This window comes from Epinephelus lanceolatus, chromosome 23 (genome assembly GCF_041903045.1).
Source record: "Epinephelus lanceolatus isolate andai-2023 chromosome 23, ASM4190304v1, whole genome shotgun sequence".
Lineage (NCBI taxonomy): Eukaryota > Metazoa > Chordata > Actinopteri > Perciformes > Serranidae > Epinephelus > Epinephelus lanceolatus.
Genome location: NC_135756.1, coordinates 13,767,555 through 13,789,559, shown reverse-complemented (window position 1 = coordinate 13,789,559; position 22,005 = coordinate 13,767,555). Strand labels below are relative to the sequence as shown.

At 41.8% G+C, this 22,005-nt stretch overlaps 1 protein-coding gene across 1 annotated transcript in view; it reads left to right on the top strand.

The window, feature by feature from the left end:
- snd1 (staphylococcal nuclease and tudor domain containing 1) overlaps window positions 1-22,005 on the top strand; it is a 272,528-nt gene that overhangs the window by 65,340 nt on the left and 185,183 nt on the right. The window contains exons 12-15 of the mRNA XM_033614910.2: window positions 646-746; window positions 5,097-5,207; window positions 6,778-6,850; window positions 16,563-16,704. Of these exons, the coding sequence (XP_033470801.1) occupies window positions 646-746; window positions 5,097-5,207; window positions 6,778-6,850; window positions 16,563-16,704 (427 nt within the window). The remainder of the gene's footprint in view (window positions 1-645; window positions 747-5,096; window positions 5,208-6,777; window positions 6,851-16,562; window positions 16,705-22,005) is intronic.

The following is a 22,005-nucleotide window of genomic DNA, read 5'->3' as shown; positions in this document are numbered from 1 at the left end:
CGTGTCCTGGTTGGCATCTCTTTCATGTCGCTGTAATAGGCCTATCTGCTTTGTCTCTGTTTGACTTGTGTGTACGCTGTGATACTGCGATGCAGCCAGATTCCTACTTTTTTTCCCCCTTCTCCCATCACACTTGTCTGACACGGTTGACACGTAGCTCTTAAACTGCCGATTGTGTGTAGAGGTATGGCTTCATCTGGGCCACAAAGCAGGCTTTCCCCGTCACATGCCTGCGGACGCGCGTGCACACAGCTGAGTGACAAAATTGTATCTTCAGGGTGGGTGGACTGGAGTCCATCCCCAGGGAGCTCTGTGTTTTGAGAACACAGTGTAGGGTCATTTGGGTTCCATCACTGTTCCCTCTGTGTGTGTGTGTGTGTGTGTGTGTGTGTGTGTGTATTGTCCCAAACACCCACAGTGTGTTAATACGGCTCCCCGGGGAGATCTACAGTGCTGCCTGATGTGATTCATGCTGACTGGGGGTGACCTTGAGAAGTGGGACAAACACACAGACCCACTCACACACACAAACACACACAGACACACACAAGTCAGAACGCTCCCCACACTAATTATTACCATAACTAGTGTTGCTTTCAGTTTGTCTCCGTGTTTTTGACCTCTTCTCTTGCTTTGCCCCTTCAGGTCAACGTGACAGTCGACTACATCAGAGCAGCTACCGGTCCAGGAGAAAGCACACCTGCATTCTCAGAACGCACCTGTGCTACAGTCACAATTGGCGGCATGTGAGTAACACATTGCACCACACTGAATGGTCTGCTTTGGTTTCAGTCTGCAGGGCAATACGCTGGTATGCACCATGTGACAGTAGGAACGTGTCCACTGGTAGAGATTTGACTTCACTAGGTCACTGTCCTTGTTTGGGGGGCAAAGAGGAGGTACGCTGCAGAATCTGGAGCGAGAAACCCTGCCTCTGTTAAAAGGTACATTATTACAACCTCCTCCACCATCGTCTCGTTTGTTGTATGTGAAACGTCTGACTCTGCCCTCAAATTCCATCCATAGGCTGTATCTATGTAATCGAAAAGGACGCAAATTATGAGGGCAGTGACGCTTACAACGTTTGAAGTGGAAGTATCTATTTTTCGTACAAAAAGGGAGTATAAATGGGGCCCTAAGTCAATATATAAGAGAAATCTCACCTTGATCAGCTTTATATCTGGCCCCTACAAGACCTGTGCCGACCAGATGGACATCAACCCAAGGAAATGGCCATCTCTTGAATATTCAAACACTTGTAATGTGTAACACTTTAAGCTGCAGCGAATAGTAGGAATAGATTGTCTTTTAGTTTACTGTTTTCAGAAAGAAAAGATCAAATTCTCTGACTCCAGCTGCTGAAGTGTGAATATTTTCTGGTTTCTTAACTCCTTTATGACAGTAGACTTTATATCTTTGGGTAGCGGATATTTGAGGACGTCACCTTTGACTATTTGACTTGGGGGACCAGGGTCTGTTTTGGTTAACACTTCCTTTTTCGATGACCTCCAGTAGGGCTGTCAACGAATATTCTAAATTCGAATTTAAATTCGAATTTGAAAAAAAAAATGGACCTTCGAATGTGAAAATTGATATTCGATTGTGGAGAGAAAAAAAAAACACCACCGCAGCTGTCCTCTTTGCGAGTAGGCGTTGGCATCAGACGCGCATTTCTCCAGCCTGGTCGACAAGCGGTTCTGCTCCCAGCTGTTGTCTCCGTCACCCGGCTTGACACATTCGCTCGCGGCTCGCGCAGAAAATAGACCAGGCGCTGAAACAATTGCTGCAGGGCGCGAGCCGGTCACGGTCCGGTGCTTCGTGGCTATTCGCAGCGCTTCCGCGGGTGGTGTGGCCTGACGGGTCAGAGAGGGGGGGCAACGAGAGGTCCGCGGTCGTTTATAACGTAATGTTATAGATAATTGTTTTATGTGTTTTAATGTGTAGGTATGTAAATGTTTTCAAAGACGTTTATGTTGAAATAAAAATATCTACAAGTAGTTACGTTTCCTTGTATTAATACATATACATGTATGTTTCCTTGTATTAGTTTGCCCTCTTGTGGACATAATGCGGAAAAAAAAAATATTCGAATGGTTCGAACCTATGAGTTATTTTTAGAAGGAATATTCGAACGTCATTTTTGAGCAATTTTGACAGCCCTAACCTCCAGTCACTTTTTCCTTTGCAGTTCCTTGATTGGTACGATATAAATCTGGAGACGTGGATTTTTAAGTCTTGTAAGTCGTACAACCAGTCACACAGCAGCTCTTCAGTATGTTGGCTTTTTGATGTCATAAGGAAAAATATCTTAATCAGATCAGGGCTGGATTCTCACGTGATCTCTAGGGATGGAAATCACCAGAGGATCCATGTTACGATATTATCACGATGCTTAAGTAACATTACTATATTATTGCGATTTTTTTTTTTTTCTTCCAAAAAATATGCTGCAATATGCTGACTATTGCAATGAAATATATTGGGATTTATTACCTTTTTTTCTACTGTTAAATATGTCCCCATAAGAAAACTGTGTCAACTTGTGTTTTAGCTAATAAGACAAAGTTTTCAGTCTGTTCGTCTCATTTCAGCCGTTTTTTATTTGCAGCAGCAAAATGTATCTAGTAGACTGAAAAAGCAGGTGATTATATTATTCTAGTAGGCTACCTAGAGTTTAATGTGTATTTGTAAGATTAACAATTTATATAATAAAAAAATCAATACTTGGCACTTCGTGATGATACGATATTGCGATACTTTGCTGTATCAAAAAAAATATTTGTTTTGCTCTTAACTCAAGTGTCGTCTCATTGAAGGCAGTGTTTTTTTTGTTTGTTTTTTTTTGTATGGAAGTACCAAAAAAAGATGAAGTCAGTGTGATTATTTTTAACCATATTTTTATTGAATTTACAGAACAATTACTGTATTGTGATTTATAATGATGTTCTAGGATATAAAATACTGCGATAGAAGATTTTGGCCGTATCGCCCAGCCCTAGTCTGTTCTCTTGTATTTGGGTTTATTCTCCTATTGCATGACTAAAACGTGCCTTTTATTTCTGTACTTGCAGCACACACCGCCTTAAGCTGCCCGTAGCAGTTAGTTACAAATAAACAGCCCTCACTGGCAGATCATACAGTATGTAATTTGTCAGTGTTAGGTACTTTACTAGCACATTTCATTTTATTACACCAGCTGTCTCCCTGTGTAAAACTCTAAAAGTTAGGTTCATCTGATGTAAGACGAAGCAGAATCATCATTTGTAAATGCTCAGAACTTGTAATCTCATGAATCTCAAAGTAACCTGAAAGTGCCTCTTTGTATTTTAATTTCCATGAGAAGGGTCGCCTTGGTGCAAGCAATTATTTTCCATCCACAAACGCTGCTTTGAGGAAGTCGGGTTTATCGGTTTGAAACATGTATTTTATACAGTACCACAGATACAAACGTTATTAAACTACTCAGAGGTTCAAATTTAATCACAGCTTGATAGAGAAGCTTTTTATGCCACGTAAGTGAACCTTCAGAAGTTTTTTTCCTAGTTTTTTGTTTTTTTAAACTTTAGGTTTTCACAACCCGTTTCTGGCACTGCACAGTGTGTATAAGCCCCCCGTCTCTAAAAGCGTACTGTTAGCGCTCTCTACCTCCTACGGGGCCGGATATGGGCGCCTGTTGGGCTCAGGGAGTCAGGTGCGGCTGCAGGTGGACACCTTGTATACCTGCTAACTGTGTTACAAGTACGTATGTCCACTAGGATGCTCTAGTGGGGGTTTGAGGGATGCCTCAGGGGTTGGAGGGGACCCAGCTTGCCCTCCTTATCCATGGCGGGGTACCCAGCTGTCTTCCAGAGACGGCGAGCCTCCCGTTCTGCCTTGCTTAGGCGTCCAGGGCCCAGCAATGTGGCACAAGGAGGACAGCCAGTCCATCCTGGTACTCTGCTGGAGTACCAAGGTCATGAACCAAAAACGAAACCAAATTAAATACATTTAGCGTAAAAATACTGAAGCAGTGTACGTACTACTTCGATATTTTCGTCCTTTAGAAGTCACCAGAGTGCAGGAAACAGTCTCTCAAACTTTTGACAGACCATAGTTAACATCAATTCCTCTTCATCACCAAACCAACAACAGTCTTGTATCTGCGTGCATACACAGAGGTCAGGACCCGACCTCGTGACCAGCCAATTACAACCCAGCATTAGCCAACTGCACCAGCAGCTCTGCTCCACAGATAACAGTTGGCATATCCCCACACCCCACCCAGTGCATGCTGAGGTCAGGGGGGCAGAGCGGTCAATGGGGCAAATGTTTTCAACCTTGCGCGACCTTGTCGTATGGCGCATTGAATTATTCACTATTTCTGTGCTCTAGTAACAGTCAGTACTCAGTAGCACATATTCTGTAGAAAAACAGGCTCTGCTTGAGACTTTGTTGGAGCCTGTTAAAGTTATTAGCCATGCTATACTCAAAGCTGTGTGGAGGTGATAAGGTTAAGAAGCTTGGAGCAGACAGGAAGTCCTCCTTGGATGATATCCCAAACCAAATGTGTCTAAATTTAGATGATAAAAAAAAAAATTTGTTCTTCTCTCAGTCTTTTAAAATCAAATTTGCATGTGTTGATGTAAGTGTGGAAAAGGGTCAAGGAAAAAATGTTATTGGTGACAACAGGAGCTGCGATGCTGTCAGTTACCATGGCTGCAACATGCAGAGAGACAAATGCACTCACTGACACGAGCCCAGCTCTGAAGGGTTTACTTCCTGTCCCTTTATTTTCTGTCTCCCACACTTCACCCAGAACACTGATGTCCATGGGCTAACCACTAAGTGCTGCATTAAGTACAACAATACTCCCCCCTTTGTACCCTTCATGCTCTCCTCAGTACACTCGTAACGCGGCGAGGAAGCAGTTAGTCAAGTGTGCAATGTCAACATTTAAGTGACCTTTGTTCCTTTGCAGAGCCACCTTTGGGATTTGTCATGTCTTTTTTTTTTGTGTGTGTGTGTGGATGTAGCTCACTTAGAATTCTGTGTGAAGCCGAGAGGTTTTGCTTGTTGGTTTTTATTAAAGTAATCTCTCCGTCTCCTCTTTCCTCCAGTAACATAGCCGAGGCTCTGGTCAGTAAAGGCCTGGCCACAGTCATCAGATACAGACAGGATGACGACCAGCGCTCCTCCCACTACGATGAGCTGCTTGCCGCAGAGGCTCGGTGAGGAACGCGCACACTCTTCCACATATTTCCACATTCACTCCGTCCATCCCTCACCTGAGCCGACACACTAACTGCACACTTGACACAATGGGTCTCTCAAATGTGTGCTCATTTTCATAAAGGCACTCCCCCCCCCCCTTCAAATAAAAACACACGCCACACTAATCTTCTACACAAACCCCTTTTTCACACAGACATACACTTGTGTGAGTTGTGCATGACCTTGGCAAATTTTGCTCTTGGGAAGAGAGAGAAAATTGAATGTGACCTTGAGGCTTTTATTTTCAAATTGCTTTTACATTTGCTGTTACGTCCAACATGGGACAAGTGAAGCGGTTATTATTTGTCAGAATTTATTCCAGCAGTGCCATCATCAGAAGTCACGGCCCAACACAGCTGCCAATACGTTTCCTTTAGAAAACATGCTATGCTCTCACATGTATACGTTTTTTTTAACATACATGCCTGTACACACACACGGCTTTCCAAGCGCTGGACGCTAAATCAGACGCTCTCTTTACACAGGCCCTATGAATATAATTATATGGAGGTGCAGTGGAGAGATTTAGTACGAGCTTTATTACTGTGCTATAGATTAAGATCTGCTGGCTGTAGGTAGAGCAGATGCAGCCACAGCCTCTTTTTATAGGACTAACTCTTTTACTCCCCTTTCCCTCATGCAGTGTCACTGCCCGCCCGCCTGCCCGCCCACCCTCTTTTCCCTGCTCTCTCCCTCCTCCCGCTTTCCGTCGTCTTTTGCACATTTTGTCCTTATTTCTCCACCTTTTCAATTTTGTCCTTCTCTGGCCTTGCTCTTCCCTTCTCCCATTTCTCTCCCTCTCTCCCCCCCTTCTCTCCTTCTCTTTCGCCGTCCCTGGCGGGGTCTTATTAGAGTTGATGAGAGGTTTCTGTCTATAGCCTGGGTTTTATTTTTAGTTCCCACCGCACGAGGCCAACGGCCCACAGCCTCTCAAGAAACCTCCTCCAGGCTATTAAACGCACATATATACATGCTTGCATAAATGCACGCACTCCATCTTCCAGGCAAAATGGCCGGCCTCCCAGTGACCCATAGGTGGCATTATTCCACCCCGCAGCCGCAACCACACTGGTCATCTTCATCTCATTCGGCCCTCGGGGCTTTTTAAAGCGGCGATCACTAGCGCCGGTCATCATCACTAAAGCCCTCGCCGGCTCTAAAGAAGCAACCCCTGTCTCTCCATTTCTCCCCATCCCTCCATTCTAACAATAATTCCTCTTCCATTATAATGTCTCTGCCACCATTTCCACTTTTCATCTCAAGCATATAGATTATCTGCATGTAGGAGAAAAAAAATCCTCCCTCCAGCGTTAGACATGATGGTATTTCAGTGAAAATAAATGGGTATGAATTAACATTCTACTTCACAACGCCACAATGGCTCTCTTTGTATCTACAGTGATTACTCAAAGAGCTCCCATTTCTCCAGGTCTGCAAAGCCTCCAGCCTCATGCTCGCTCAGTGTATTACGATGGCGCTCGAGCCATGTTTGTGACTTGTGTGTGTTTGTGGTTTGACTGACCGTAGGGCCATCAAGAACGGGAAAGGGCTGCACAGCAAGAAGGAGGTTCCCATCCACAGAGTGGCTGATATCTCTGGGGTATGTGCCTTTTTTTTTTTTTGTGTATGCATGCCCAGGTTATTCTACACAAGAGGATGAAAGCTTTTCAATGACATATAATGGGACAAGCATCTCTCTGAATGCACAGATGTAATTCAGTGTTTTCAACCGCGGGCTCATCTAACTACTGTATAAAGCAAGGCATCTGTCTGTCTTTGTGTGTGACCTGCACATATCTCCAGAACATGTCATCCAATCTTTTTCACACTTGTCATGTGCATTGCTTGGGACCAAAGGTGGTGCAGTCTTGAATTTGGTGCAGTTTGGACATTAGACACGTTCGGTATTGATAAACTTTCAACACAAAAGTGTACAGGCTCTGTGCAGCAGCATGGTTGGGGCTTTCGGCCTCTTTCGAAAAGCTATCAAGTCTTGCTGAGTGTATTTCACTGGTTTGTCTGAGTAGTGGCAACTTGGGTATAGTTTTCCTAGCCTAACTAACTCATAAAACTAATCAAATAACCACCTGCAAACTACCCTCACTGATTAAATCCATGCTCTACTTTATAACTGCCCTGGTGGTGACTGAGTCAAGCATCTTCACCTGCTTGTAAGTTTTATTAAAACATTATTAACTTATTAGACTCATAACGTTCCCACTAGTTAATATCTCACCTAATCAAATCAATGTTCTCCTTTGTTATGGTGGTCAAAGCAAGCAACGGGGGGCCTGTTTGGAAATGGATACATCCGCTTGGTGTATTTCACCTGAAGTGATCTGGGGGTCTTGCTTCACTTTGCATCCTTTCTCTTACCGGGAATGTTTGTAGGCTAGAAAGTAGGTAGAAAGGTAGAGGAAGTACTTTTTTTTCTATAGTAAGAGTATTAACTGAGAGAGCTAAATTATTAATGAGTCCCTCACAAAGTCACATACACACAGTGACAGGGCTAACTGTTAGCATCATACGGCTAATGTTACCCAACACTTAACAAATTTGAAGATAGAGTTTAGCTGTTTTAGTGTTGGTGTGAGAATAGTGGTTCGGTGATGGATGCTAACCACTGCTGCGGGGCTTTTGCCCAAGTGGCAACATATGACGAGTAGAGATGAGATCACGTTGTGCTGTGTTAGCTTGTGCTAACTGCACAGAGAAAGGAGGAGGAGAGCGGCTCGCAGCACTGCGTCGAATGCCAGCAGCTGATTTTTGGCGATCAGTTGTTGCTGCCTCCTCCCATCCCACCCCTTACCTTCACTCATAGATCCTAATTCTTTGGGAAACACTGAATGCCCATAATAAAGAGCTCTGAAGCCATGATGGCACTGCAACTATTTTTTGCAATTTTCATTTGTCCCTGTGATTTTACTGCAAAAAAAACCCTATAAACATCGCAACATGCATCGCAGATTTTTTCTTTAGAAAACCTGCCATGAAATAGAGCATTTCAGGTCACTAAAATCCCCCAAAACAGCTTGTGAAACTGACTGATTAATACCACACAGTAAAAATCATGCATTCAATTTTTTAGTTGAGGTGAAGAGTGAAAGAGAGTGCTTATCAGTATCATGAAATTTAATTAATATAATCAGTGAGTAAAATCTGAATCTGGATCATCTTGTTATCACTGTCCGAGGGCTGCCGTAGAATGGCAACAAGGATGTCAGCCGAGCAACACTCGCTACCCGGTCCCTGGTTGCGGCGATTTGCGATGCTGGCCTGCTAGGAGTTAACTAGCAGCCAGTACAGTACAGTCATCTCTCATCTAGCTAGCATTTAGCCGTGTTACTTATTGATCCATTAGAAAGAAAGCTAGCTGGACATCGTTTTTTCACTTGTTTCCAAACTTTGTCCGTCTGCCATTGTGCTCCTGACTCAACTATCTCATGCCCAACTAAAAAAAACAAAAAAACCCCCAAACTTCTCGTAATGACAAGCTCCAGTCCCTGAGTGGCTGACTGACCAGTTTCGCAATACATGACGCATTTCCTGCCATAAAGCAGATTTTTTCCGTGAAATTTCGACACCGGTGGCAGAAGCTTATTACAAAGATTGCAAAGCCACTAAGTAACCTATGTAAACGCTGATAGTCTGATTTTACTGTGGCCACTACCCTGTGCAACCTACATTGTTTTCATAATGATATATTTAGGAAAAAATGCTGTCTGTTGCCTCTCTAAGTGTTACACCGTTGAGGTGCATATATTTAAAGTGTTTTTTGTGTGTTATTTTTTGGGTGCAATGAGTTAGAGTAGCAACATACTATTCATATCTAAACATCAGAATAAATCTAAAGCTGTTTTGGGCCCAGGTTTATTGCTCAGGACCCAAGGAAGGAGGCCCTCGGCCCCGTCCGAACAGGCCTGTGTTGAATGGGCACTGCACTAGTTTACACACAACCCCCATGGCACCCAAAGATTATCGATGCCCAACAGGTACCGACTTGTTCAACCTCGTCGTTCCACCTCACACAGTAACTCTCAGAAGACGCTCTATAATCCTCGACTCACCCCTCCGTCCCTGATCCTCACAGCCGGTTTCCTCATCTTAAAGAAACTGAGCGGCCTCTAAAAATAATCAGCCCCATTAATAAAACCATCAGTGGTGCTTGGTCCTAGCTTGTTTACGTGTGCCCAGGGGCTTGATAGAGGCATCATTTGGCTAATGAAGCCTGATTGGGAGTGCTCACCAAATGAACATTAGTGCAGGGAACCCATAAAATCTCTCAGTAACGAGTAATGGGCGATGGGCGCACATAGATTTTGAACATGTGCTTTCATTCGCACAACCGTGGAAGCTGGTTTCTACATTGATCCCAGCGTTTCTTCTGTTCACCCCATGTTTGCTCTCTTCTTAAATCTATATGTGTCCGTCCGTTCTTTTATTAATCATAGAGACACTCCTGAAAACTGTTTATTTCTAAAGCAACATTTTGCTTTTTTCCACTTAAGGTTTCACAAGAGATGGCTGTCACACTGCTCTTCTATACCCAAGTGCAGTCTTCATTATGTCGCTATAGGCTGCAGTGTTGTAGCTGTCCAGAGTTGTCAAACTGAGTGGCTGGGAGCAGAGCGGTGGAAAGTGTACTGATGGCACTCACACAGACTTTGAATGCAGCTATATAGTGGTCATTGTCGCTTGGTCAGTACAGCTCTGTTGGCTTTTTTTTTTTCTTGTTATTCTCATACCAACCAAGAGGGAAATTGAGGTCAGTCAGTCAGGTGGTGCCTAAATCACCTTTTGGTACCAAGGTGAAATCAAACATACACATACTTTTCAGCATTTGTTTTTTGTTTTGCCAACATGGAAAGGCCAATTTCCAGTTTATTTTGACCTTTGTCTCTGCCTGCTCCCTCTGTTGGCTCGGGGAACGTATGGACAGCATTGTGTTTTCTTCTGATTAAGTCATTTCAGCTGCTTTTTCCACCTGACAGTGAGGCCATGTTTACACCTGGCGTTAACATGCATCTTGGCTGATCTGATCAGAAGTGGACAGCTCTAAGTTCGTCCGTTCAAACCTGGCATTAGAACGAGTCTCCACGTGGTTTTGAGTAACCACTTCTGACCTGATCGCACTTCCTTGCTCTAAAGGCAAATAAAGGCATAGATCATTTCTGTTTGCAAAGACCAAACGCATAGTTGTTTTGTTTTTTTAACTGGTGGGAGGCAGCAGTGCTCCTCCTTTGCCTAGTCTGCCGGAAATGAGAAGAAGAGGAAGAGGAAGATGACAACGACATGGCTGCATAGACATATTTTATATGCAGATTTGACCATTGCCCAGCCTTCAAATGGTACGGGTGGACAGAGCCAGTGGGTGGAGCTGAAATAAAATTCCACTTATATCTATCTCTCAATCTAGATATCGTTCTACTGTTCTGTCGTTCTATCTATTGTTCTATCGTTCTGTCGGCTGATCTATCATTCTATCGGTCAATATCATTCTTTCTATCGTTCCATCTATTGTTCTATTTTTCTATTGTTCTATCGTTCTATCTATCATTCTTTCTATCGTTCTGTCTATCGTTCTATGGTTCTATCTATTCTGTTGTTCTATCGTTCTATCTATCATTCTTTCTATCGTTCTGTCCATCGTTCTATCTATTCTATTGTTCTGTCGTTCTATCTGTCATTCTTTTTATCGTTCTGTCTATCATTCTATGGTTCTATCTTTTCTATTGTTCTATGGTTATCGTTCTATTGTTCTATTGGTCTGTCGGTCTGTCTATCATTCTTTCTATTGTTCTGCCCATTGTTCTATCTATTGTGTTCTATTGTTCTATCTATCATTCTATCGGTAAATATCATTCTTTCTATCGTTCCATCTATTGTTCTGTTTTTCTATTGTTCTATCTTTCTATCTATCATTCTTTCTATCGTTCTGTCTATCGTTCTATGGTTCTGTCTATTCTATTGTTCTATCGTTCTATCTGTTGTTCTATCCATCGTTCTATCGGTCTATCTATCATTCTTTCTATCGTTCTGTCCATCGTTCTATTTATTCTATTGTTCTGTCGTTCTATCTATCATTCTATCGGTCAACATCATTCTTTCTATCATTCCATCTATTGTTCTGTTTTTCTATTGTTCTATCGTTCTATCTATCATTCTATCGGTCAACATCATTCTTTCTATCGTTCCATCTATTGTTCTATTTTCCTATTGTTCTATCACTCTATCTCCCATTCTTTCTATCGTTCTATGGATCTATCTATCATTCTATCGGTCTGTCGGTCTATCTATCATTCTTTCTATCGTTCTGTCCATTGTTCTATCTATTCTATTCTTCCATCATTCTATGGTTCTATTGTTCTATCATTCTATATGATTCCCATCCATCCATTCATCCATAAGCTGAAGTCAACTAAGGTCTTTTCACTGCACTGGGGATGCATTATATTGGATTTTTTGCAGATATCCCATATGCCAATACTGTCTGACCCCAATGTAGTGTTGATATTATCAAGCATCCCTATTTGTGACACATCGTGCATTTTTAAATAGTCGCTCTGAACACCAGAGCCTGCTTGTTTGTAAATTCAGAGCACTGTTGGGGTGTACCATTTCTTGGTTATTCAGAGCACCAGCTACAGAGGCTCTGAGCACTCTGTAAGGAGATGCCAGGACCATGGGTGCCAAATGCAGTGAAGGTGAAACATAACCGTTTCTTAATTCATACACAATTAGGGAAATTGGCACAAACCCGACCTGATTCAAGCTTGGGGGAATGTTGAGAAATTGTGTAATTTTAATGCCAAACAATTATGCAATCCGGGCAGAGGATCAAAGCTTTAATCGGATCACCCAAGACGAATTCTGATACCAGGTGTAAACAGGGCCTGAGGAGCTTCACTAGGCAGTATGTGCAGCTTGTTAATCCTCTGTAGTAGCTGTAATAGCAACAATTGCATGGTCCCTCACTGACTTCCCACCTACAGACTAGTCAGAAGTCATGTCTATTTGAAATGGCTTCAAACTGTGGTCAATGGACCCAGCTATCACCCTCACACCTTGGTAGTTTTTTTTAGACCTCACAGCTTAAAATGCTATCAAACCACAAAAAATGTATGCAAAAGCTGTAACGTTCTGTTATTCGGAATCGTTCGAGTGCCTTTTATGTATCTCTGTACTTGTCGACCAGCCATCTCCTTATAAATTTTGATTTTGATGGTCTGCTGTGAATGGCTTGAAATTGAACTTCAGAAACATTAGCATCTCATTGTCTCTCTCACTTGAGCTCTCGTGTAGCACTTGTACTCGTCGGCTCTACAGATTTTGTTAAATTAATCAGGCTCTCTTTTTCTGTATTAGTCTTTTTTTTTCATTTCAGCTGAGAACCAGGTTTGCCTGTCGTGTACAAGCTCTGTGAGCCGCTGTCTCACCTTCCATTTGAACAGAGGCATTCAGCCAAATTACTAAAGCTCTTTAACACCAGCAGGACTTTGATGTGTGGCTAATAAGTCCGACAGCGCTCTGCGTAACTGCTCTCAGATGTTATGCTGTTCCACGTTGTCATTATCGTAACCTCCCTGTGTCTTATTGTGTCAGCAGGACAGATAAATTACTGGACCCTGTAAAAATAATTATGACAGGGAATTGTTGTGCTGACTGAGCAGCGCGGTGCTATTTCATCAGGGGTTTTAGTGCGTTTTTATACTTATAAACCGCCTGAACTTAACAGGCTAAACTGACCACATTCTGTGTGACTTGGGAGTAGTTTCAAGGGGGACGTGCTCAATAATTAATTTACTTTAATAACAACGAGGAGAAGCAATATATGCCACACCCTACTTCCAACTGGAGATTTCACACATCTCACTCATTAAAATCTGTCACAGTAACCCAGCACAGGCTGCCGCTGGCTTTACATTTTAACACGATTGTGCTGTGTCATGTGTTTATGTGTGACATCAGCACCGTGAAGCCCCTCTCTGCCTTATTAGTGCCACCCTGTCAGCAGTTGAGGTCAGTGCCATTACATGCAGCTGCAGCTCCTCCTCCCTCTTAGTATTTCCACGCAGGATTTGCAGCACAGTCTCCAGGATTGTTGCCAGTCAGCGCCAGTAGGCGTGTGTGTGCACGCGCACGCACCAGTTGTTTGGCTAGGCTAATGTAATGAGCATTCTAAAGGACCAAAATAGCATCATAGCCTACCCCCCCAACATCCTTCCCCTGCCTTCCCTCTTTTTCTTCTCCCCTTTCTCCTCTGCGCTACACGCCCACACACAGCTGACACGTGCACAGGCGCTCCCCCTCCACGTACACATGGAGACACACACTCCCATACGTCAGCATCCTCTCGCTTGGTGGTAGAGGCTTGCTGAAAGGGATTATGTACATTGAGTGGGATGCAGTCACAAATAGAGTAGAGATAGCTTTATAAACGTATAGTGTAGGAGATGATCAGAGGTGGTGGGAGGAGAGTGGATAAAGCACTTGACTCACCTCGTACCTCGAAAGGTTGCATAATGAGGTCCTCTCCTCTCTCGTGTCTCTTCCTTTTTTTTTTTTTTCTGAACCAAGTTAGACTGCACATCCCACTCACTGCAGGTGCTGGAAATGTGTTTGTGTGAACGGCTGAATGTTTGGTTCTGTTGTCTCCCACTCAAGGGGCTATTTCGGACCACAGTGGGTGGAGTTCAGGTGGTGGATCTTGTGGCTAAAGCACATACCCTTTACTCACAACGTCCTGTGTTAGTGTCCCTCTGGTGCTGCGTGATGCCTCTAGTCCATCTCCTCTTTTACTGCCCTTCGTGTCATGTCCCCCTCAAAACAGCTAAGAATATATCTGCCTGTCTCAAACATGTCTGGTGATTTTTACAATTGGAGATTTAAATTTTTTTGCCCTGATTTTCCTTGTTTGAACTCCACCCTCCCTTACAGGCACTGCCACACACACACACACACACACACACACACACACACACTGCTCTGGTCCATGACTGCTTGTTGTGCCTACTTGCTCATGCCTGGAGTAGGCGCACATTAAATTATTTTTTTAATCGTTTATGAATCTGCCGCCGCATCACCAGCCCTGCCTGGAATACGCATGATTTAGCTCCGCTTGTAATTTTGGCGCGGGCAAAACAATAAGCTCGTGACTCACCCTTGCAGACAGAGATGGAGGCAGGAGGGTAGAGAATTAGTTTTGATTGCATGAGTTACCAGACGTGTCACTGATAAGCAGAGCGGACTTCATTAGGGCAGACTGAGATTTGAAGATATCTGGAAAAAGCCCACAGATTCTGTTGTCAATAAACCTATTTAGGCTGGCGTGTCTATTTTGGGTTCTTTTCATTTGAATTTTTTGGTGGATGCTGCATCCAGGTTGATTTGTCTCACTGTGTTGTATCATGTATTTTCCATTCTTAAGTTTCACTGTGACCCAATACTTGAAATAAGTATATAAAGGGTCTTCAGTTTTGTTCTCTGACGCACTGTTGATGCATCGAATATCAGGAAGTGTTCTCAAGTCTTTGCCCGTCAAATATGGGTGGGTGATTTATCGGTTATTCTTAATGTATTGCGGCTTGTTCCACCTGGAATGTTTGAAATGACAGTATCATGAACATTGAGTATAAATTGTCATTCTGCCCCAGACAATACTTAATTTAATTTTATTATTACAATACTTTATTTAACTTTATTATAACTGTATTTTATTTAACCTTATTTTAACAGTAGTTTATTGAACTTAAATGTTACATTCTTTATTAGGGATGCACAATAATATCAGCACGTCATCAGAATCGGCAGTACTTTATTTTTCTTTATTATAACAGTACTGTACTTACATTTATTATAATAGTACTTTACTTAGCTTTATATAACAATACTTTACTTACCTTTATTATAACAGTTCTTTATTCACCTTTTTATAACAGTACTTTATTTACCTTTATTATAACAGTTCTTTATTCACCTTTTTATAACAGTACTTTATTTACCTGTATTATAAATGGCACTTTATTCACCTTTTTATAACAGTACTTTATTTACCTTTATTATAACAGTTCTTTATTCACCTTTTTATAACAGTACTTTATTTACCTGTATTATAAATGGCACTTTATTCACCTTTTTATAACAGTACTTTATTTACCTTTATTATAACAGTTCTTTATTCACCTTTTTATAACAGTTCTTTATTTACCTTTATTATAATGGCACTTTATTCACCTTTTTATAATAGTACTTTATTTACCTTTATTATAACAGTTCTTTATTCACCTTTTTATAACAGTACTTTATTTACCTTTTTATAACAGTACTTTATTTACCTTTTTATACCAGTTCTTTATTTACCTTTATTATAACAGTTCTTTATTCACCTTTTTATAACAGTACTTTATTTACCTTTATTATACCAGTTCTTTATTCACCTTTTTATAACAGTACTTTATTTACCTTTATTATAATAGTACTTTACTTAGCTTTATATAACAATACTTTACTTACCTTTGTTATAACAGTACTTTATTTACCTTTATTATAACAGTTCTTTATTCACCTTTTTATAACAGTACTTGATTTACCTTTATTATAATGGCACTTTAGTCACCTTTTTATAACAGTACTTTATTTACCTTTTTATAACAGCTCTTTATTCACCTTTTTATAACAGTACTTTATTTACCTTTATTATAATGACATTATAAGGGCACTTTATTTACCTTTTTTTAACAGTACTTTATTTACCTTTATTATAATGGAACTTTATTTATCTTTTTATAACAGCACTTTATTCACCTTTTTATAACAGTACTTTATTTACCTTTATTATAACGGCACTTTATTTATCTTTTTATAACAGTACTTTATTTACCTTTAATATAACAGTACTTTATTTACCTTTATTATAATGGCACTTTGTTTACCTTTTTATAACAGTACTTTATTTACCTTTATGACAAGTGTTTTATTAACCTTTATTTATAATGTAGTTTAACTTTGGTTTAACAGTCCTTTAAGTACTTTTATATAACAGTACTTTATTTAGTAATTCAATATTTTAGTCATCTACATTCCTTAAGAGAAGATTTTAAAATATTTAGATATTATTGTTTATCACAAAATAGCCTAAAAGTATCGCAATATTTTTCCCACTGTCAAACAGACATATATATGCGTTTATACATATTACGACACCACATCCTTAGATTTCATTCAGTAAATTTTCTTTTAAGTGAGCTGCATAACTTTTAAAGGGTCTTGCATGAAGTATGATCTAACCTCACTTATTTCCTTTTGTCCATTAGGAGACACAGAAAGCCAAGCAGTTCTTGCCCTTCCTGCAGAGGGCTGGCCGGTCAGAAGCTGTGGTAGAATACGTCTTCAGTGGCTCCCGCCTCAAGCTGTACATGCCCAAAGAAACCTGCCTCATCACATTCCTTCTTGCCGGTGGGTACAGCTCTTTCTTTGTCCATTGTGAAGGTCACCTCCTTTAGTGTCATCTAAGCTGCTCACTATGTCTGTGCAGGCATCAGTTGCTGCCATGTCAAAGTTCATTGGTATATCATTTAGTGTGTATTGGAGCAAATACATATTGAGACTTCTGCCACCTCAGAAATCAGAGTTCAAGCTCTCCTCTCACCTCTCAGCAGGCGACCCTGACAGGGCAAGGGGAAAGCCGGGTGTATTGCACCAACCCCAGCCCACCTTCTTTCAAAGCACCAGGGTTGGCATGAAGCATGTGTCCCCTTTGACCTCACCTCCCCCTCTCTGGCTCTCTTCCACGTTTGAAATGGACTCATGCTCTGCTGTCCACGTCTTTTCAGTTTTACTGTAGTGGTCATCTTCATTAGAAACTGGCCACCGTGTCGGGGTAAAGGGACGTTTAAACTCCAGTGAATGGTCAGGTATTGTCAGGGTTTTAACGCTGTGTGAGCATGGTGGGAAAAAGAAAATCTTTTTCAATCCTTCTCTTACTCAGAGTGTCTGAAGAGAAAGTGAAGTTGTACATTTTCAGCAACAGTCAGTTTATCCTTCTTACCTGAGGTTGTTTTTGCTTGTCTCCTACATGATGAGCAATATAGGAGCACAGGGGACACCCAATGAATTGGAAAGAAAAAAATATTTTTCTCAACCTCTCATGCTCAAGAGTGTCTGAAAGGACAGTAAAGCTGTACATTTTCAGTTTCTGTTTATCCTTTAGAAGTGCGTCTTCTCCTCCTCGGCCGCCATGACGTTTGTTTGTTTGTTTTTCCGGGTGTTATTGCACTGCTGCTGCGTCATCTCCTTCTTCTTCAGGGTGAAAGCCCGCAAAAGAGAAGGCGGTGCATGCGTAGAACGCCTAGTTCGACTCCGGTCGGACTAAGTGGATACATGCAGCAATAGCGCGATTTTCAATGGAATTATCTAGGTGTGTTAGTCGAGCTACAGATAGTCCAGTTTCAGTCGGACTAAGCCAATAATTCGATTTTCTCAAGCTGCTGTAAATGTACTGACTGATTGTGGTGGAGGTGGCAGATGATTCTGAGGCTAATGACTGCCGAGGCAGATGTGGCTGATGAATCTGTAAAAACTGGGTGGCGATGGGGAGGTGCAGGGCACGCACAACGGCAGCAAAAAAGAACCATATTTAAAATGAGGTGCAGTAAGATGATAGACTGACACAGAAGGTGTGTCGCTGTGCTATTGGTTGATTGTGAATTGGCTGATGACTCAATTTACCTACCCAGATAATGACATCTCGAGATAGTGAGCATTTGTCCAAGGAGTGAATGGCAGGGTGAGAAAGAAAGCCTGAGCATGAAAAGTGACTGAACATCATTCTTCACCCTTAGTTGTGGGGTATTCCACATTTTCCCCTATTTTATTGTACAGACACGTTCATTTATTGGGAAAGCAATTGGCAGATTAATAGATAATTAAAATAAAGCTTTCACGAATGGGGCCATTTTCAGCCTTTCTACCTGTTTTCAGCAGGAGAAAATAACTCTAGTTTAGGGCAAGATGCAGATGGAATGAAATACAGACTGATAGCAGGTCTAGTCATTTATTTCAGCTCCACAACCGTCTTGACAGTTTGCGCTAGTCATAAAAACACAGAGACTGTATCTTTGGCAGCCAACAGTGATTTGCACAACCCCTCAGATCATGGGAAAGGGTGAGAATGCTTATCCCTTTCCACAATGGATGATGCTCTTTGTTATAGTCGCAATAAAAACCTGTTTCAATCCATCTCCATTTCAGTCATACATTTTGCCAGCCTTACAGTCCCTCTCCGTTTCCTGTAGGACAAAACAAACACCATATATTTCTGACAAACACTCAGATTCAGCTTAATTATGCGTAGCTGAATTGTCGATGCATTAATTAATTTTGTAATTTGCTTCTGATTGTCTTTTGCTCTCCACTGATGGTTTTTGTAATTGGATTTATTTGTCCACCGCCTTCTCCCAAGACGTATCGACACGACCCCTGCCAATATGCAGTTTGCAATACAGGAGCGCGCCAGATATTTTAGCACCGGTTTGACAATTTCCCCTTAATGAGAGTACTTAGTGAAAATGTCAGGTGTGTGCGAGATGGTGTTTACATAGTCTACTTTTTGAATTATTTTATTCAATCAAAGGTTATTAGTGAATCGTAAGAAGCACATTAGAGCTGATGACCTCTGAGTGTATTTGATTAAGGCCGTCCCCAGAAGAAAAGATTCATCTGCTGAAGATGAGACGACGCATATTGTCTTTGATACACACATTAGGCTGGATTAGCCCTGATTGATACAAATGATTCCCTTCCCTGTTTTGTGCGTCTTTAACCTTTATTCCAATTAGAGTCCTCTGTATCGCCTGAAGGAGCTCCCTTGTGTGTCTCCCTATAGGTGTACGAGTGCTTCTTTGAATCATTTTTCATGTTCATCTTGTTTTTTTTCTCGCAGAGATGTTTATGAGATACAATATAAAGTCTTGTGGGTCTCGGCCTCGGTGTCTCTGTGCATGTATGTTCTTGTATGCATGTTTTACTTTATCTGATAGCTGATGTTAAGCCTTTAACCATACATGACATGAAGCCCGTAGGCACAAACAGCCCCATATTATCTCGCTACCTCTAATCTCCAAGCGCCTCCTATCTCCTTCCACTTTCTCTTTCCTGTCAAAGTTATCTTTCCGTGTTTTATTCACCCGTCTGCACCACAGGCTGTGTTTGAAATGACACACACATGATAAATAGGCTGTTTATCTGGTGTATGAAACAGCAGAAGCCCTTTGGACCTTTTCTCTTTAAACTTTCATATCGGTGACAGATAATGAGGTGTGTTGAGAGCAGATCTTAGTTAACAGATCTAAGCGTGTTTCAGATGTGCTCAGGATTTTAAAGTTAAATCAGCCTCTCGTCATTGAAGTGGCAGGGTAGGAAATATTCATGTCCGGATATAGTCATGTACATACTGAACTGAATGCAAAATATACACATTTTTCAATATAACCTTCAGTGGAAAGAGGTTTTGGGAGGTGTATGGCAACATTTGTACTAAACTCAAATCTATAATGCGTTGTATAATACAGTCACTGGCCACTTTATTAGGTACACCTTGCTAGTGCCAGGTTGGACCCCCTTTTGCCTTCAGAACTGCCATAATTCTTCTTAGTACTGATTCAACAAGGTCCTGGAAACATTCCTCAGAGATTTTGGTCCATACTGACGTGACAGCATCACACAGTTGCGGCAGATCTGACGGCTGCACATCCATGATGCGAATAATATCCCCCTCCAGCCCAAGGCAAGATGGATCCATGCTTTCATGTTGTTTACACCAAATTCTGACCCTACCATCTGAATGTGGCAGCAGAAATCCAGACTCATCAGACCAGGCAATGTTTTTCCAATCTTCTATTGTCCAGTTTTGGTGAGCCTGTGTGAACTGTAGCCTCAGTTTCCTGTTGTTAGCTGACAGGAGTGGCACCTGGTGTGGTCTTCTGCTGCTGTAGCCCATCTGCTTCCAGGTTGGACGTGTTGTTGGTTCAGAGATGGTTCTGCAGACCTTGGTTGTAACCAGTGGTTATTTGAGTTCCTGTTGCCTTTCTATCATCTTGAACCAGTCTGGCCATTCTCCTCTGACCTCTGGCATCGACAAGACATTTTCACCCAGAGAACTGCTGCTCACTGGATATTTTCTCTTTTTCAGACCATCCTCTGTAAACCCTAGAGATGGTTGTGTGTGAAAACTTGAAATACTCAGACCGGCCAATCTGGCACCAACAACCACGCCGGGTTCAAAGTCACTTAAATCAACTTTCTTCCCCATTCTGATGCTCGGTTTGAACTCCTCTTCACCATGTCTACATGACTAAATGCATTGAGTTGCTGCCACATGATTGGCTTATTAGCTATTAGTGTTAACAAGCAGTTGAACAGGTGTACCTAATAAAATGGCCGGTGAGTGTATACACCCATACAAACAGAACAGTTGCTTAAGCCTTCATAATACATAATGTCTTATAACCATAGTCGTAAGGTGTGACCTTGAAGAGACACCCCAAAATCCATATCAGACATTTTTCATCTTACCTGTAGCGCTTTTTTTTCTGACTGTTTTAAATAAGAAGGCAGACATCTCCACAGCCGATATCTCCAACAGTAGCCCACTCACACCAACACAATCTAGACTGATAAACAGCACCACAGGTAAAATGAAGAATATGTATTTTTTGATTTTGTGGTGAACTGTCCCTTTAATGCTTTTACAAAATCAAGTATCCCAACTCCTTTTAATTGCCCTTTCATTTTGTTTTAAAGGTTATAAGCTGAACTCCATCATGCTCAGTAATTGTAAGTTGCTCTCAGTAAATATTGACTCCATGCAGACAAATGGGGATTATGTTCCTCTTGCTGCTGTTTTGCTGCTGTCAAAACAAGTCTTGTATTAGTCATCTGTTTCATTAGCCGTGTTCTCTTCATACTGTATTCATCGTGGCCAAATTTTTATTCTTTAACAACGTCGTGGGAGGCCATTGAAGAACAAACTGTTTACAGTAGAGCAGCGAAATGAAATGATCCCAAGGCAGTAAGTGATGTAACACAGCAAGTCAGAATTATAATACCAGAAACCCAGAACATGCATCTCTGGATCTGAACTACCGGCTTGCTTAGCCAGGGGTGCCCTCTCCCCCTAGTTTTATCCATATTATTTGTCCTGATTTAATACCGAACCCCATCCATTGCTTGTTCCTCCAGTGAGGCACCTCAAAGCCTCAGTATCTTCCTCGCACACAGTCTCCTTCCTCCTCCAGAGTTTTCCTTGATGGGTAAAGACAGCGCTTTAAGAAAAAAGGAGGGGTGAGGAAACAAAGAGAAGCCTGTGCTTCAAAGGGGGCCGGAGGTGTGCTCCAGGAGTTGAAGGGAAGTTCCTTCTCCTCTCCTCCCACATCACCTTTCCTTTCTTCTCCTCGCGCTCGCTGGCCTGTGCGGTGTCACTTCCGCATGCAAGTTTGATAAAGGGTAGAGAAGTCATCCTGTTTCCGAAAGAGAAAGGAGGGTTTCTGTGCAGGAAAGGGATTTGAGAATGCTGGGGGGGGGGGGTGATGAAAGGAGGAGGAGGTGAACTAAGAGACACGGAGGCAGAAAGGACAGGGGAGGGTAAAGAGAAGACAAAAAAAAGTGCAATTGATGTGGAGTACGTGGGTATAAAGGCCTGTTGAAGCTGAAGGAGACCAGGCAGCAAAAAGGCCGTAAAAGTTTACTAGCTCCAGTAGC